This window comes from Macaca fascicularis, chromosome 1, assembly GCF_037993035.2.
Source record: "Macaca fascicularis isolate 582-1 chromosome 1, T2T-MFA8v1.1".
In the NCBI taxonomy this organism is placed as follows: domain Eukaryota; kingdom Metazoa; phylum Chordata; class Mammalia; order Primates; family Cercopithecidae; genus Macaca; species Macaca fascicularis.
This window is the reverse complement of record NC_088375.1, coordinates 190,836,243-190,853,088: the sequence shown is the minus strand read 5'-3', so window position 1 is coordinate 190,853,088 and position 16,846 is coordinate 190,836,243. Positions and strand designations below refer to the sequence as shown.

At 49.1% G+C, this 16,846-nt stretch overlaps 1 protein-coding gene across 50 annotated transcripts in view; it reads left to right on the top strand.

The window, feature by feature from the left end:
• The window catches only part of ST3GAL3 (ST3 beta-galactoside alpha-2,3-sialyltransferase 3), a 233,081-nt gene that overhangs the window by 211,615 nt on the left and 4,620 nt on the right, over window positions 1–16,846 (top strand). For 15 of the 50 annotated variants that reach the window (XR_012421289.1, XR_012421278.1, XR_012421280.1 and 12 more), the window contains 2 exons: window positions 10,331–10,477; window positions 10,709–10,855. The exons of 8 other annotated variants lie outside the window; for them this stretch is intronic. Coding sequence is in view for 27 of the 42 variants with exons in the window: in XM_074009470.1 (XP_073865571.1) it covers window positions 10,331–10,477; window positions 10,709–10,855 (294 nt within the window). In the remaining 15 variants the exon portion in view is untranslated. Of the gene's footprint in view, window positions 1–1,231; window positions 1,318–5,158; window positions 7,229–9,855; window positions 10,478–10,708; window positions 10,856–16,846 lie in introns of those variants that run through there. 27 more of the 50 variants (XM_074009528.1, XM_074009481.1, XM_074009540.1 and 24 more) reach the window with 10 other exon arrangements.

Here is a 16,846-nt window from a genome sequence, read left to right as displayed (position 1 = left end):
CCTGGAAGGAAAGAACTTTTAAGACACAGAAGTGCTAGAAGAAATCAAATTTGATAACATATTAGAATTTCAAGTTAACACAAAAAGACTGCCGCACAACTTTGAAAAAACATATTTAGAACATATGGCAGGCAAAGGGTTATTATGAGAGTTAACAAGAAAACCATTAGAATCCCAGCAGATAATGGACAGGAAACTGAACAGATCACACAGAAAGAAAGATAACTAGTGAACAACAAATATGTTTAACCTTCCTAGCAGTCAGAGAAATTCATGTAAAGGAAACAGGCTGCCATTTATCACCTACCATGTTTTCAAATAACGTGTTAAATTATCCTACATGATGCTGCATGAGTGCAATGACAGGTGTATCAAAGGCTACTGGTCGGAGTACAAATAGGGACCAGCTTTTTGGAAAGGAAATGGAACTTGGTACCGGGAGCGATCACCCAGAGGAAAGAAAAGTCAGTGCACAAAGATTTTTATTGTAGTGTTACTTTATATTTTGTAGTGTTATTTATAATAGCCAAACCCAAATATTACCTAAGGGTTTTTTTTTTTATGTGAGTTATGGTCTCACTACGTGATGGAGTATAAAGCAGTAGCACGGCAGTCCTGCCGAGGGTGTGGGCACCTGGACCAGCCAGCGCAGCTGCTATCCCCAAACCTTCAGTGCAGGTAGGATCAGCAGCTAGAGCACTGGCCTCAGTGTAAGGAACTGAAAACAAATCTCTTCTTCTGCCACATCTTTGAGTTTCATTTTCCTCTTCTATAAAATGGAAATCACGAAAGCTTCCCTGCATAGCTACCTGTTATTCTGCTATAAGAACTAGTAGGACGATGCACAGGACACCAGTGACACACTGTGCTCATCTGCAATGACATTCGCCTTCTGAGAAGTGAGAATGAGCACAAAAAATATTGCCTGCCCACTGGGCAGAATCCCAAACCACAGGACGAGGAGTGAGCGTGTCGGCGAGAGCAACAGGGCCTGGGCCCAAGGGTACAGATGCCACCTGATCAGGAGGGTCCTGCCGCCTTGTTTCTTGGCCTTCAGGATACCGATGAACATGCATGTTTTGGGCATAGAGAACAACGTTGGCAAAGAGCATGGTGTATTTAGTGAATTAAAAATAATTCAGTATAACGAGTGGGGCATGGGCATGGTACTGCCCTTGACCTGAGAGAGGCATCTGCCCTAGGCCCCACTGTGGCCCTCCTCTGACTACAGCCTTTGCCATGGAGTAAAGAGGAATATGCAGGGCCAAGAGGGATGTGCCCACCCCAGGCCCATCTGCCTTGAGAGAACACTATCAGGTAATGGAGACCTCAGAATTTCTTGCCCTAACAGTGCCAAGTCCAAGTCCACTTCCATCTACTTGAGGGCAGAATATAACTCTCTGTGCATACCCTAAGCCCAAGGAGGGTATCTGCAGAGGCTGTGAGCAGAGCTTGGATGTGTGGAGTGAGGAGGAGTCTACACACATGCACAGATTTCTTTTTTTTTTTTTTTTTTTTTTTTTGAGACAGGGTCTTACTCCATTGCCCAGGCTGGAGTCACACGATCTCGGCTCACTGCAGCCTTGACCTCCCTGGGCTCTGGTAATCCTCCCACCTCAGTCTTCCTAGTAGCTGGGGCTATAGGTCCTCACCACTACACCTGACTAAAATTTTTTTTTTTTTTTTTTTTTTTTTTTTTTTAGAGAGGGGTTTTGCACAAGACTTCTTATGGTATGGGATGGGACCAGGGGTGGGAATTGGGCTGGACCACCATGGTCCAGCACAACAGATCCCCAGGGTCAGGATTCCAAACTCAAACCTGTCCTTCTAGGACATTTTTCAAGGAAGGAGATATATATATATATATATATATATTTTTTTTTTTTTTTTTTTTTAAACAAGGTCTGGCTATATCACCCAGGCTGGAGTGCAGTGGTGCGATCTTGGCTTACTGCAGCCTCCGCCTTCTGGGCCTCTGCCATCCTCCCACCTCAACCTCCCAAGTAGCTGGGGACTACAGGTGTGTGCCACCGTGACTGGCTAATTTTTGTATTTTTTTGCGGAGACGGAGTTTCACCATGTTGCCCAGGCTGGTCTCCAACTCCTCAGTTCAAGTGATCTGCCCACCTCAGCCTTGCAGGGTGCTAGAATATATTTAACAGCTTGATAACTTGCCTCATAACTTTGAGGTATTTAAAATTAAATTTTAGACATGTGATATGTGTATAATACACCCATTTGTAGTTTTGTCCTTGCCCCAACAATGTTAGGGGTGGACCTACATGGATATGGTGGCAGTGGCTGGAGATGAAGCTAGCTGAGCAGGGGACAGATGGTGAAGGGTCTTAAAAGCCAAAGTCTCATCAAGGAACCTGGACCTTATCCTGACGACCAATAATAGCAGAAGCTAACAAGAGCTGACTTTGTGCCAGACATATTATATGCATGACTTTAAACTGTCATAACACAAAAACACTATAAAGGAGAGCTAGTATTACTGCATAGGAGAGGGTAATGAGACTTTGAAGGGTAAAGGATGTGCTTCGGGACACAGAGTTAGAGCAGTTGGGGGTGTGAGGGTTCACAGTCAGACCTGCACTCTTGAATTGTCAACGCAAGCTGTTGCAGTGAGCAGTGGAAAGCCACGGAAGATTTTAAGCCCAAGAGTGTCAAGATCAGATTTGTGCAGGGATGTGAATGAACTGAAGGGAAAGCAAGAGGGAGTCAGAGAGAGGTGATGGCTGTTAGAGTGACCCCAGGAGAGTTGGTGGCCCACCCTAAGGCAGTAGCAGCAGGGAGCATAGGCGTGGACATATCTGCCTACTCTTGCTGTGAAAGCCTACCACGGTTAATGTCTACTCCCAGACCTGTGAGCACACCAGGAAACATTCTCTCAGGAGCCTGGTGGGGAAAGTGCTTCCTTCCCAGATGTTTTCCCCATTGCTCCTGGATGTTCTGACAAGAGCGGAACAGGTTGCATCAGCAGGAGTCTGGCAGCCCCACACAGAGGAGCTGGGTCCAGACTTGACTGAGGCAGGGGCATTCCTGAAGGAGGAGGGATTCAACAAGGAATGCAGCCCACAGCTGGCCTTGAGGAGAAGCCAGACCATGCCAGGCCAGCAGCACTGGCTGGCCTTATAGGCCTCTCTTGTGTCCTGTGGATTGGGGAAATGAGATGTGAGAGGCCTTGGGCCAGATGTGGACACTTGCAGGCACAGGCCTTGTGGAATAGGACTGTGTGCTGGCAGCAGGCCTGGCAGTGTCTCCAGCAGAAGGCAGACCTCCCTGCGGGGAGCCAGGGGGAAGGCTGGCTCTCCCATTCAAATGCATGCACGCGTGCAGGTGTGGATGTGTCCTGGCCTCTCCGGTGGCTGACGCTGCTGACCACACCCTCCGCTTCACTCTCCTGGTCTCTGTGACACTCACTATAATCATAATAAGTAAGATTTATTGAGCTTGCTATATACCAGACCCCGTGCCAGATGCTGTAAAATGCACAGCATCTCTAATCCTTACAGCTATCTGGGAAGTAGGTCTTATCAGCCCTGTTGTATGCACAAGGAACTTGAGGTGTAAAGAGAGGACACAATGTGCCCCGGGTCACAGAGATGTGGAGCTGGAATTGAGCCTCTGTTTTTCACACTCCAAAGCCTCTGCAGTGGTACACAGATGTTCTGTGTATGTGCCTGTGTACGTGTTTCTGAGAAGAGGAGTTACAGCTTTTTTTTTAGGAAACAGGCTGAGGTTTTGTTGGTACTTGATGTTTTTGTGGCTGGGGAAACACGAAAATGCCAAAACCATATCTTAGTCTTACTGTTTCTCCTTTCCCTGAAATCTCTGAGGAAACTACACCAGGACAGTGGCAGATGAGAAAGAATAAAAGGAGTGCTGGACTGGTGCTGTGTTGGGCTCCCAGTTCTCCAGTGCAGGGCTCCCTGGGGTTTGTGACCTAAAACAGGGCTCCTTCCCCCAGGGTCCCAATATGACTCTCAGCCGCTGCTGGCGGAGTTAGAACCTAGGGCAGTAAGACCTCAGCGCAGTGAGCCACGAAGGGCAGAGGCAGAGGTGGCCTGCTCCAAGGAGGAGGCCTGCCCAGCTCACTCACTGCCACGCAGAGGCAGCAAGTCAGGAAGGGCTGCCTATGTAGGAGAGAATTTTCATCTCACACCAGTAATCATGACACACTCAGTATCCTCACATCTAAGCAGTCACATCAGGCATTTCTCCTCCCAGGAAAGAGTAAAGATGAGAGGAGAGGTGGCAGCTTTCCCCTCGCCATCAGATCGCCAAGGGGATTGAGTTAATCACATTTACTACCGTTTGAGATAGTGGTTTAAATCCAGGACTTACAGCATGTGGAACAGACCAAGAGGGATTGTTTCAGAGAGGGCATCTCATGTGCAGAAAACCAGGTTGTGAAGTCAAACGCAGTGCAGATTCTCGCCAGCTGTGCGTGTACCCTAACAAGTCCCCTCACCTCTCTGGGCCTCAGTACCCTCTGAAAAATGGGGGACTGGGCACCAGAGAGACTCCTGAGAGCTCCCTTAGTGCTCTTAGAGGAGAGAGGGGAGGTCTCCTTTATCTTTGACCCCTAACCCCTCAGACTTCCAGAGGTGGGAACTGCAGCGATGATATAAATGGTGTGGCGGAAAGAATGCCGTTTTGGAGTCAGGACACTCGGGTTTCAATCCACTTGCAGCCACCTGCAGGCTGCTTGACCTTGAACATGTTTCATCTTGGGGCCTGTACCTGTGAAGTGGGTGAAAGTTAAAGAGATAATAAAGTAACCCTTGTAAAGCCAGCCTGGAGCCTCCTCACACACGCCCCCAGCTGTGCCCAATCCTGGTTCCCCCTGCTCCTCCCGAGCAGCCCCTGTGCTTTCTCCCTCCTCTTCAGGTGTGTGCGGGGCAGGCATGGGCAGGAACCCCAGGTGGGAAGCTGTTGGGGCCTGCTGGGCCTGGAGAAGGGACAGGGGCTGTGCGGTGCTTGGCACAGGCTGGCATCTGCCGTTCCTGTCGGTCCACATCTGGCCCACCCAAGAGGGGCTTCCCCTCAGCTATGCCTAAGGTCTTGACTATTTCTCCACCCTTCCCTTTCCTACTGTCTCCCACCATCCCTCCTTTTACCTCCCTTACACACACCCCACTTCTGGAGACAGGAACAGGAAAAACTGGGGTCGGCTTGCTCAGCCTGCCGGGCTGAAACCGAAGTTTGCCACCAGGGCCCATCTTTTGAACTGGCCTTTGGAAGACAGTTTGCCAGAGAAAGAGATGTTGCCACAGAGGTGGGAGCCATGAGGAGGGAGTGGCTGGAACAAAGACAGTCCACCAAAGGAGCAGCAGCAGAAGAGGCTGAAGAGCTGCTGGTCACTGGGGGCCCTGGGTGGAGATCAGATCTCCTTTAGTAACCATCACTGATGCCTCTTTGTTGCCTGTGCTGGGCCAGGCCCTGGGCTACAGAGGTGAATCAGATGTGAGCCCCTGCCCTGTGGGGCTAGTGTGCACTCAGCCTGGATTGGCTCATTTAATTCTTGCAATAGTTTGTAAGCTAAATAGTCATGGTGTCCCTCGTTTATCCATAAGGAAATGGTACATTCCTTGCCCAGGATCTGCACATGGTGAGTGAGCAGAGCTGAAGTTAAATCCTAGGACCAAGGATCTGAACTCCATATTTTACCACCTCTTGAAGGTTAGATGTCAGTTCTGCCTTGGGGTGGAGGGGGTCAGGAAAGACATAAAGGAGAAGCAGCTGCTGAGTCTTAGAAAATAGATGGGTCATGTGGATAGAGGTGGGAAGGACATTAGAGACAAGGAGCAGCATCAGCAAAAGTGTAGGGCATGAATTAGCAAGTGGGGACTTCAGATGGACAGAGACTGAAACAAGAGACAGATGGGTTACTGGCTAAAAGGCTCAGCTCTTCTGTAGGCAGTGGTGATGTGATCTGATTTGTACATGGAAAATCATTCTGGCAGAGAGAAAGTGGTTTGAGAGGCCAGGCGCAGTGGCTCACGCCTGTAATCCCAACACTTTGGGAGGCTGAGGTGGGCAGATCACCTAAGGTCAGGAGTTCAAGACCAGCCTGGCCAACATGGTGAAACCCCGTCTCTACTAAAAATACAAAAATTAGCTGGGCATGGTGGCACACACCTGTAATCCCAGCTACTCAGGAGACTGAGGCAGGAGAATTGCTTGAACCCGGGAGATGGAGGTTGCAGTGAGCCGAGATCATGCCACTGCACTCCAGCCTGGGCAGCAGAGCGAGACTGTCTCAAAAAAAAAAAAAAAAAAAGAAAAGAAAGTGGTTTGGGAGGCAGAGGCAGCCCATCGTAGGCACTCATTAATGCTCATTGAATAAGTGAATAGAATTTTACAATCGTGTTGCATACCATTTATGTTTCAGTTTTGTTTCAGTTGCTCTACTGGGCTTTGGGGTGTTTAGCAGTCAAAAAGACAGACAATGTAAATGGCCAGTCATTAGGATAGTCCAGATGAAAGATGATAAGACCTGTCCTGGAAGTGGTGGCAGTGGGTTTGGGATCAAGGGACGGATATGTAGGGTTCTAAGTAGACAGACTCAAAAGAACTTGATGACCAGCAGCACAAGATAAGATGGACTGGAAAGGTGTAGGAGAATCTCAAGTCAATTCCCAGGTTGCTGGTTTGGAAGACTGGAGGGACAGTAGAGGATAGGGAACAAGGAGAAGGAAGAGGTCTGGGGAAACTAGAAACAATTTAGACATCCAACAACAGTGTTGGTTACATACATTATGGTACATCTATAAGACAAAATTCCTTTTTTTTTTAGACAGGGACTTTCTCTTTCGCCCAGGCTAGAGTACAGTGGCTCAATCACGGCTCACTGCAGCCTAGAATTCCTGAACTCAAGCGATCCTCCCACCTTAGCCTCCCAGGTGGCTGGGACCACAGCCGCATGCCCAGCTAATTATTCTATTTCTTGTAAAGACACTGTCTCACTACATTGCCCAGGTTGGTATTGAATTCCTGGGCTCAAGTAATCCTCCCACTTCAGCCTGCCAAAGTGCCGGGATTACAGGCATGAGCCAGCCACCTCACCTGGCCCAAAATTCTTAGAAGATACCATTTCGATAACTATGACATTCTTTTACATAAATGTATCATTTAATGAAACCTCTGTTGTAAACTTTTGGATTTTTTTCTGTTTTTTCACTTTTGTAAGTAATACTGTAATAAAGAGCTTTTTACAAAGGTCTTCATTTTGATTATTTTTAGAAGGAAAATTTTGAGGTCATAAGATACAGACAGCTTTGAGTCCTTTGACACACAGATTGTGTTTTAGAAAGGCTGTGCCAGATTTATTCCTGTAACAGTCCAGAATTTTCCCTCAGCAGACTACCACCAGCACCAAGATATAGATACACAAATATACACATACACAGATTTTAGTGGTTAAAAAAAAATTGTTATTTTAATGTGCATTTCTTTGTCATTAGTGAGTTAAAGTTTTCCATGCTTTATTAACCTTTTGTTTGTGTGCTTTACCCATTTTTATGGGGCCTCATTGATTCTTCATGAGGTTTTAAAATATGCATTTCTTACTATTTGTGACAAAATGTTTACCACTTTTTTGCTTCCCTCTCTATACTATCTTGCTTTTTTTTTTTTTTTTTTTTGAAACAGAGTCTCACTCTGTCATTCACACTGGAGTACAGTGGTGCCATCTCAGCCCACTGCAACCTCCGTCCCCACGTTCAAGCGATCCTCCCACCTCAGCCTCCCCAAGTAGCTGAGACTACAGGCGCACACCACCACACCTAGCTAATTTTTGTGTTTTTTGGTGGAGACAGGGTTTCATGGTGTTGGCAGGCTGGTCTCGAACGCCTGACCTCAAGTGATCTGCGCCCGGCCTCCCAAAGTGCTAGAATTACAGGCTTGAGCCACCGCACCCAACCATATTTTGCATATATTTTTGATGTGCCAAAGCACTTAAAAATGTTTTATAAAGTCAAAATATGTCTTTTTCTTTATTTCTTCCATTGCATTAATGTATAGATAATTCAGTGATAAAATATACATCCAAATTTTTTTCTTTCTCTTTTTTTTTTAGACAGGGTCTCACTCTGTCACCCAGGCTGGAGTGTGCAGTGCTGCAATGATGATTCCCTGCCACTGCCGCCTCCAGGGCTCCAGCGTCCTCCCACCTCAGCCTCTGACGGTGTGGGACTACAGGCACACGCCACCATGCTCTGCTCAGTTTTGTATTTTCTATAGAGACAGGGTTTCTCCATGTTGCCCAAGCTGTTCTTGAACTCCTGGGCTCAAGCAATCTGCCTGCCTCAGCTTCCCAAAGGGCTAGGATTACAGGCATGAGCCACCACGCCCAGCCGAAATTTCGCTTTTTTTGCTTTTTAAACATTTACTTATTTTGTATATGGTGTGAGGAGAGAAAGTAAATGGATCTTCTTCCCAAATGGGAAATTTTCCAATCTCATTTGTTTCCGTAACCTATACCTGTGTTGACCTGCCTCTAGGCGATCCTGTTTCACTGTTCCTGGTTTTGAATCACACATATCTATTGTTGTAATAAGTGCAAACCCATAATATACTGTAATACCTAATTTTTAATTTGAGGGTGTTATGTTTACCTGATAAATCTTTTGGATGGGTTTTTAGAATCCATTTGATAGATCCCAAAACGTCCTACTGAGATTTTTTTTCTTTGAATTATGTTAAACCTGTACATTAATCTGGGAGGAGCTGCCACTGGAGCCTTCCTATCCAGGAATATGATTTTGTCTTTCCCATTTTTTAAGTCATCTTTTTATATCAGTAAAGAATTATAGTTTTCCTCCTATAGTTGTCACATACTTCTTATGTTTATTGCTCAATAGTTGACTTTTTTGTTACGATTGCAAATAAGATCTTTTTGTTATATCTGATGACTGTTTCCTATTGCTACAGTAAATTATTTTATCCATTCTAAGTTTAGTTGATTCTTTTAGGCTTTCTTTCTCTCTTTCCTTCTCTTTTTTTTTTTTTTTTTTTTTTTGGACAGAATCTGGCTCTGTCGTCCAGGCTAGAGCGCAATGGTACAATGTCGGCTCACTGCAACTTCCGCCTCCTGGGTTCAAGCAATTCTCCTGCCTTAGCCTCCCAAGTAGCTGAGATTACAGGCACCTGACACCGCGCCTGGCTAATTTTTTGTATTTTTAGTAGAGATGGGCTTTTGCCATGTTGGCCAGGCTGATCTTGAACTCCTGACCTTAGGTGATCCACCCGCCTTGGCCTCCCAAAGTGCTGGGATTACACGTGTGAGCCACTGCCCTCGACTGATTCTTCTAGGTTTTCTATGCAAATAACAGTTTGGTTGGAGCCTGTGGTTTGGCAGTGCCTCCAGCCTGCAGGGTTGGTTTGTGACTTCTCCAGTGGTGCTCAGGAGCCCAGTTGTGAAGGGAGAAAAAGAGGATGTATGGGTTGATCCCAAGTTCGGGATTTCCCTAGACTAGGGCAATAGAAGGACAAGGGGCAGAGGACTACAGCAGCTCGCAAGAGTTATACTTCAGGGTCCAGACAAGGAGGGTGGACGCACTAAACAGTAAGTCAGGGCTGGGGAGCTAAAGGCCTCTGTGTCGTGGAGAGGGAGGAAGAGAGAGACTTGGAAGGAGGGGAAGCTGTGCCCCAGAATGGACACTGGGATGTCGGATTTCAGAGGTGATGCCTTTCTAGTACAGTGCAGAGATCCTCAGGTAAGAATGATCCCATTTTATGGTTAAAGAAACAGGCTTGGAGAGCTTGTTGCCCAGTCACCCGACTCTAGTCAGCAGCAGTGTTGGTCTGCTGTGCTCTGCTTGCTCACGCTCTGTCTCCATTTTTCAGGTCCACTCTAGAACAGTCGATGGAGAGAGCCAGGAGAGACAGCAGCAAGGGAAGTGGGAGCACAGGAGGGCAGACAGGAGAGAGGGCAGGCTCCTCCCAGTCCCTCAGCTGCTGCAGATAGGGAGTCAGGGCAGCTGCGCTGCTGGGTCTTCTCATTGGCCCAGGAGCCCCCTCAGGCCACAGCAGCACACCCACAGCATCCCACGTCCTGTGCCTGCCCCACAAGCCCCTTCGTATCCTCCTCTGTTACACACTGGAGCACCACCACACACTCTCTTCACCATCATTCCCCTTGTCCCTGTCACACACCCCATTTCCTCCAACACAGATGGGCTCCCTACACCACAGGCCCTGGGTTCCCCGTTAAACGCCTTGTGCTCCCGCCTCACTGTCCCTACTTGGGGGTCCCTGCCACTCCCCTAGGCTCATCCCTAGCTGTGTGCCTCGTTCAGGCCCGCTTTTGCTGTGTCCACAGAGTGCGTCGGATGGCTTCTGGAAATCTGTGGCCACTCGAGTGCCCAAGGAGCCCCCTGAGATTCGAATCCTCAACCCATATTTCATCCAGGAGGCTGCCTTCACCCTCATTGGCCTGCCCTTCAACAATGGCCTCATGGGCCGGGGGGTGAGATATCTGGGCCCCGGGAGAGGGAGGAATAGAGCTGGGTCAGAAGTGCCTTGGAAGGAAGGGTGGGTGGTGGGTGGGGCAGTGCTTCTGCAAAATAGCTTTCTGGGGAAGAGGGCTCAGTCCTTGGGCGTGGAAGCTAGCTCTAGGGAGCCTGGCTGAAGTCTCAGCTGTCCCAGCCCTCCAGCTGAACTCTGCACGCCTTCTCTCCCCCCTGCCCCCATCTTCCAGAACATCCCTACCCTTGGCAGTGTGGCAGTGACCATGGCACTACACGGCTGTGACGAGGTGGCAGTTGCAGGATTTGGCTATGACATGAGCACACCCAACGCCCCCCTGCACTACTATGAGACCGTTCGCATGGCAGCCATCAAAGAGGTTCGGGGCTGGGTGTGGGGGCAATCCCTGGGTGGGGAAGAGGGGGAGGTGCATAAATGAGTAGTAAAGGGAGGAGCCAGTGGCTGGTCTGGCTGCCCAGAACTCCCCAGAAGGTCCTGACACCAAGGATCCTATGTGCCCTGTCCACAGCCTCCCACTGAACCCAGGGCCTTCTCCCTGCACTTTCCTTCCAGGGGACTCTCCCTGCCCTGGTCCTGTACCTCCCTCCCCCTTGCTGCATTCCCCGGCCAGCAACACTAGTCTAGCACCAGCTCAGCCATCCTCTCTACTGCAGTTCCTGCCTTCCCCCAGAGGACGCCATTGCCCTTCAAAAAACCCACAACTAAACACTGCCTCTGGGTCTCAGGACTTCTCCATATCTCTTCCACCCTTCCCCACAGCTAAGCACTAAAGCTCTTCATACCCAGAATTGCTTCCCAAGCATCTGTATATAGGGGACATTACAGGTCTCCAGCCTGTCAGCCAGCCTCTTCTGGCATTTCTCCCTCCCTAGCCAAGACCCCATGTGAAAAATCTGAACTCTCTTGCCACACTTCCACTTTGGCCACCAGCGTTCCACTGATCCCAGCCTGAAACCTGGAAATCTTGGGCCGGCACTTCAACAGCTTCTCTGCTGCTACATCTGGGTGATGGGAGGTTGTTGGAGGGAATCTCCCATCTGTGCAGATTCCTATTTCTGTAAGTCTGGGGGCTCTGGTCTCAGCCCTCATTCCTGCTTATCAGTCTTCTTACCTATCCTTCTCCATCATCCCCCTCCACTATTCCAGAGCCTTCCATGCCCCAAAAGCTCCTCCCTCCTCCAGTGAAGAAACTGAAGCCACAGAGGGGACTCTGCACTGCACTCCCATTTGTCCCTTCAGCCCTCGCAGCCTGGCTCCCCTCACACCTGACCCAGCTCCCACCAAGGTTACCACCTCAAGGTGGGCAATTCCAGTGGACACATCATCATCTTTCCTGATCTCTCAGAAACACTTTTTGTGTCAGCCACTCCTTCCTCTTTGAACTTCTGAGTCAGTAATTTCCAATGTTCCTCTTATTTCACTCACCATTCTCGCACATTCTCTTTCTCAGCATCATCGATTCTGATCTACGCCTTAAAATTCATCATGGCTGGGCACAGTGGCTCATACCCATAATCCCAGAACTTTGGGAGGCCAAGACAGGGGTATTGCTTGAGCCCAGGAGTTTCAGAGCAGCCTGGGCAACATGGTGAAACCCCACCTCTACTAAAAATAGGAAAAATTGGGTGGGCACGGTGGCACACGCCGGTAATACCAGCACTTTGGGAGGCCAAGGTGGGTGGATCACCCGAGGTCAGGAGTTCAAGACAAGCCTGGCCAATATGGGGAAACCCTGTCTCTACTAAAAATACAAAAATTAGCCGGGCATGGTGGTGGGCGCCTGTAATCCCATCAACTCAGGAGGCTGAGGCAGAAGAATCGCTTGAACCCAGGAGGCTGAGGTTACAGTGAGCTGAGATCACACCACTGCACTCCAGCCTGGGCAACAAAATGAGACTCCGTCTTGAGAAAGAAAAATAGGAGGCAGGGCACGGTGGCTCATGCCTGTAATCCCAGCACTTTGAGAGGCCGAGGCAGGTGGATCACCTAAGGTCAGGAGTTTGAGACCAGCCTGGCCAATATGGTGAAGCTCCATCTGTACTAAAAATACAAAAATTAGCCAGACGTGGTGGCGGACAACTGTATTCCCAGCTACTTGGGAGACTGAGACAGGAGAATTGCTTGAACTTGGGAGGCGGAGGTTGCAGTGAGCCGAGATCGTACCACTGCACTCCAGCCTGGGCGACAGAGCAAGACTGTCTTAAAAAAATAAAAATAAAAAAAGTTCGGGCGCAGTGGCTCACGCCTGTAATCCCAGCACTTTGGGAGGCCGAGGTGGGCAAATCACGAGGTCAAAGGATGGAGACCATCCTGGCTAACGTGGTGAAACTCCATCTCTACTAAAAATACAAAAAGTTAGCCAGGTGTGGTGGTGGGCGCCTGTAATCCCGGCTGAGGCAGGAGAATGGCCTGAACCCAGGAGGCGGAGCTTGCAGTGAGCCGAGATTGCGCCACTGCACTCTAGCCTGGTGACAGAGCGTGACTCTGACTCAAAAAAAAAAAAAAAAAAAAAGAGGCCGGGCGCGGTGGCCCAAGCCTGTAATCCCAGCACTTTGGGAGGCCGAGATGGGCAGATCACGAGGTCAGGAGATCGAGACCATCCTGGCTAACACGGTGAAACCCCGTCTCTACTAAAAATACAAGAAAATTAGCTGGGCGAGGTGGCGGGCGCCTGTAGTCCCAGCTACTCAGGAGGCTGAGGCAGGAGAATGGCGTGAACCCGGGGGGCGGAGCTTGCAGTGAGCCTAGATCGCGCCACTGCACTCCAGCCTGGGTCACAGAGCAAGACTCCGTCTCAAAAAAAAAAAAAAAAAAAGAAAGAAAGGAAAAGTTGTCTGGGAGTGCTGGTGTGCGCATGTAGTCCCTGCTACTTGGGAGACTGAGGTGGGATGATCACTTAAGCCCAGGAAGTCGAAGCTGCAGTGAGCCATGATTGCGCCACTGCACTCCAGTCTGGGTGACAGACCCTGTCTCAAAAAAAAAAAAAAAAAAAAAAAACACTAGCCAAGACTCCATCTCAGACAGCCTTCTCTTCTCACTCTGCACATTCTCTGGGAGATTTACATCCCTGTCCATGTCTTCAGGTACCATCTATATTGTATCAGACTTTTTTGGTTCTTAGCCCCTTCAGACTGCTATAACAGAATACCATAGTCTGGGTGGCTTTTAAACAACAGAGATTCATTTCCCACAGTCCTGGAGGCTGGGAAGTGCAAGATGAAGGTGCGGGAAGATTCAGTATCTGGTCAGGACCCACCAGAGAGGTGGTTCATAGACAGCTGTCTTCTCGCTTTCCTTGCATGATGGAAGAGGCAAGGCAGCTCTCCTGAGTCTCTCTCTTTTCTTTTTGAGACAGGGTTTCACTCTGTTGCCCAAGCTGGAGTGCAGTGGTGTGATCATAGCTCACTGCAGCCACAAGCCCCTGGGCTCAAGTGATCCTCCCACCTCAGCCCCCTTAGTAGCAGACTGCAGGTGTGTGCCATCACACCTGGCTAATTTTTTTTTTATTTTTTATAGAGATGAGGTCTTGCTATGTTGCCCAAGCTGGTCTTGAACTCCTGGCCTCAAGCAATCCTCCTGCCTTGGCCTCTCAAAGTGCTGGGATTACAGGCATGAGTCACTGCGCCTGGCCCTGAGTCTTATAAGGGCACTAATCCCATTCATGAGAACTCTGCCCTCATGACCTGATCACCTCCCCAAAGGCCCCCACCTCCAAATTCCATTACATTGGGGGTTAGGTTTCAGAATGTGAATTCGTGGGGAGGATATAAACATTCACTCTACAGCAGGTTTAGTCCAACTACCTCAAGTGATTGGGAGTTATTTCCAGGATATACAAGGCACTTGGAAATCTCATAGGAAGCTAGAAACAGCCTTCCACCTGGGCCTCCTGCTGTCTGGGATATGGTTCAGGAGCGAGAAGCTCATTCTGGGTCTGGGACGTTCTAGAACTGCCTCACCATCACCATGGCCCCAAAAGTCTTCCATCCCTGCCATGCCTCACGTGCCTTCTTGCTGCTTTGTCCCCACCCACTTCAGATTGCACTCACAGCTTTTATCAGCCTCCTGGCTTCTATGTTTACTTATATCTTTGGTCTTTTACAAATGCCTTTTATGTAAACGTTATGTAAAGTTGTATGCAGAGGGTGAGAGCCATAGACATGGGCAATGGCCAAATCGTAATGGGCTTTCTATGCCATGGAAGGAGTTTGCACTTTTTTTAGAAGGCGGTAGGGAGCCATGGGTGAGTCTGAGGCCTTACATTAGCATGTAGTGGATCACTGTGGCTGCAGAATGACGGAGAGGGGGCAAGGCAGGACAGAACCTAGTTGGGAGTTGCTGCACTTTGGGCAAGAGATGGTGACTCCTGAACCAGATCTTTGGCTGAGACAATAAGGAGAGAGGTGATGAGAGAGGCGATGATCCAGATCTTTGGCTAAGGCGATTAGTCAGAGGCTGGAGGTCCAGGCTGGAAGTATAAGGCGATGAGACAGAGGCAAGAAATAGGATTTTAACTCAGTAGGACCTAGGGATTGCCTTGGTGTAGGAATGAGGTAACACACTGCCTTCCCTGCAGCCCTCTCTGATGGAATCTTTTCATTTGCTTCCACCTGCCATATCTCTGTTGTCCCTCCATTACATGTAAAACCTCACTGGCGGTGAGGCTCCCAGCATCTGTTGCACCACACTCCATGCAGAGTGCTTAAGAGTGTAGCTTCGGGCCGGGCGCGGTGGCTCAAGCCTGTAATCCCAGCACTTTGGGAGGCCGAGACGGGCGGATCACAAGGTCAGGAGATCGAGACCATCCTGGCGAACACGGTGAAACCCCGTCTCTACTAAAAAAAAAAAAAAAAAAAAAAAAAAAAAAAAAAAAAAAAAAACTAGCCGGGCGAGGTGGCGGGTGCCTGTAGTCCCAGCTACACAGGAAGCTGAGGCAGGAGAATGGCGTAAACCCGGGAGGCGGAGCTTGCAGTGAGCTGAGATCCGGCCACTGCGCTCCAGCCCCGGCGACAGAGCGAGACTCCGTCTCAAAAAAAAAAAAAAAAAAGAGTGTAGCTTCGGCCGGGCACGGTGGCTCACGCCTGTAATCCCAGCACTTTGGGAGGCCTAGGCGGGTGGATCATGAGATCAGGAGATTGAGACCATCCTGGCTAATGCGGTGAAACCTTGTCTCTACTAAAAATACAAAAAGAGTGTAGCTTCTTGGCTGGGTGCAGTAGCTCATGACTGTAATCCCAGCACTTTGGGAAGCTGAGGCGGGTGGATCACCTGAGGTCAGGAGTTCGAGACCAGCCTGGCTAACATGGCGAAACCGCGTCTCTGCTAAAAATACACAAATTAGCCAGGCGTGGTGGTGCATGCCTGTAATCCCAGCTACTCCAGAGGCTGAAGCAGGAGAATTGCTTGAGCCCAGGAAGGCTCAAGTGGAGGTTACAGTGAGCCAAGATTGCTCCACTGCAGTCTAGCGTGGGTGACAGAACAAGACTGTGTCTCAAAAAAAAAAAAAAAAGAAAGAAAGAAAAAGAAAAAGAGTATAGCTTCTCAAATCAAAAAAGATGACTTCAGGACCGTGGTTCAGGTGCTGACGTTAGATCTTCATTTCCTTATCTATGAAAGGGATGATAACAGCACCTACCTCCTAGGGTTTGGAAAGGACCGGATGTGATCATGTGTAAAAAAGACCTGGCACATAGTAAGCACTCAGAAATCTTAGCCATTATGATTACTATTTTACCCCTACTTGCCACTGTTATTTACCAATCCCCGGAAGAGGATTCACTGAGAATGTTGGTGCCTGGGTTTAGAATCCCTCTGTTACCTGGGGTGTCTCCCATGGGCCATTCAACACCTTGGCTTCCCCTCGCTTCACCTGCACTTGCCTTGGTCAGCTCACTCTGCAGGCCCAGCAGGAGTGTGTGGGATGTGGAGACACATGGACCAAGGATTGAATGCCGGGGATATGGAAGGGATGTCAAGGGAATTCATAAAGGAGACAGAGGAAGCGGGAAGGTACCACATTGTGGAGGCCAAAGGAGCAGTGTTCCAGGAAGAGCATCTACAATGTGGTGCTGGGAAAGCCAGTAAGAGGAGGGCTGAGAGGTGGCCGTCGGATGTAGCTGTTAGGAGTTACTGCTGACTGTGGTGAGAACCATTTCAAAGGAGTACTGGAGTGGAAGCCAGATTGCAGTAGCGAACAGTGAGTAGATGGCACCTACCATCTGTGGTTAGAGACCACAGATGTTGCTCGTGGTAAGGGATCTCTCAGGACACTTGGAAGAGAAGGGAGGAGAGACTGGGCAGTAGCTAGAGGATGACATGGCTTCATACAGGAATCTGTCACACAGCAGAG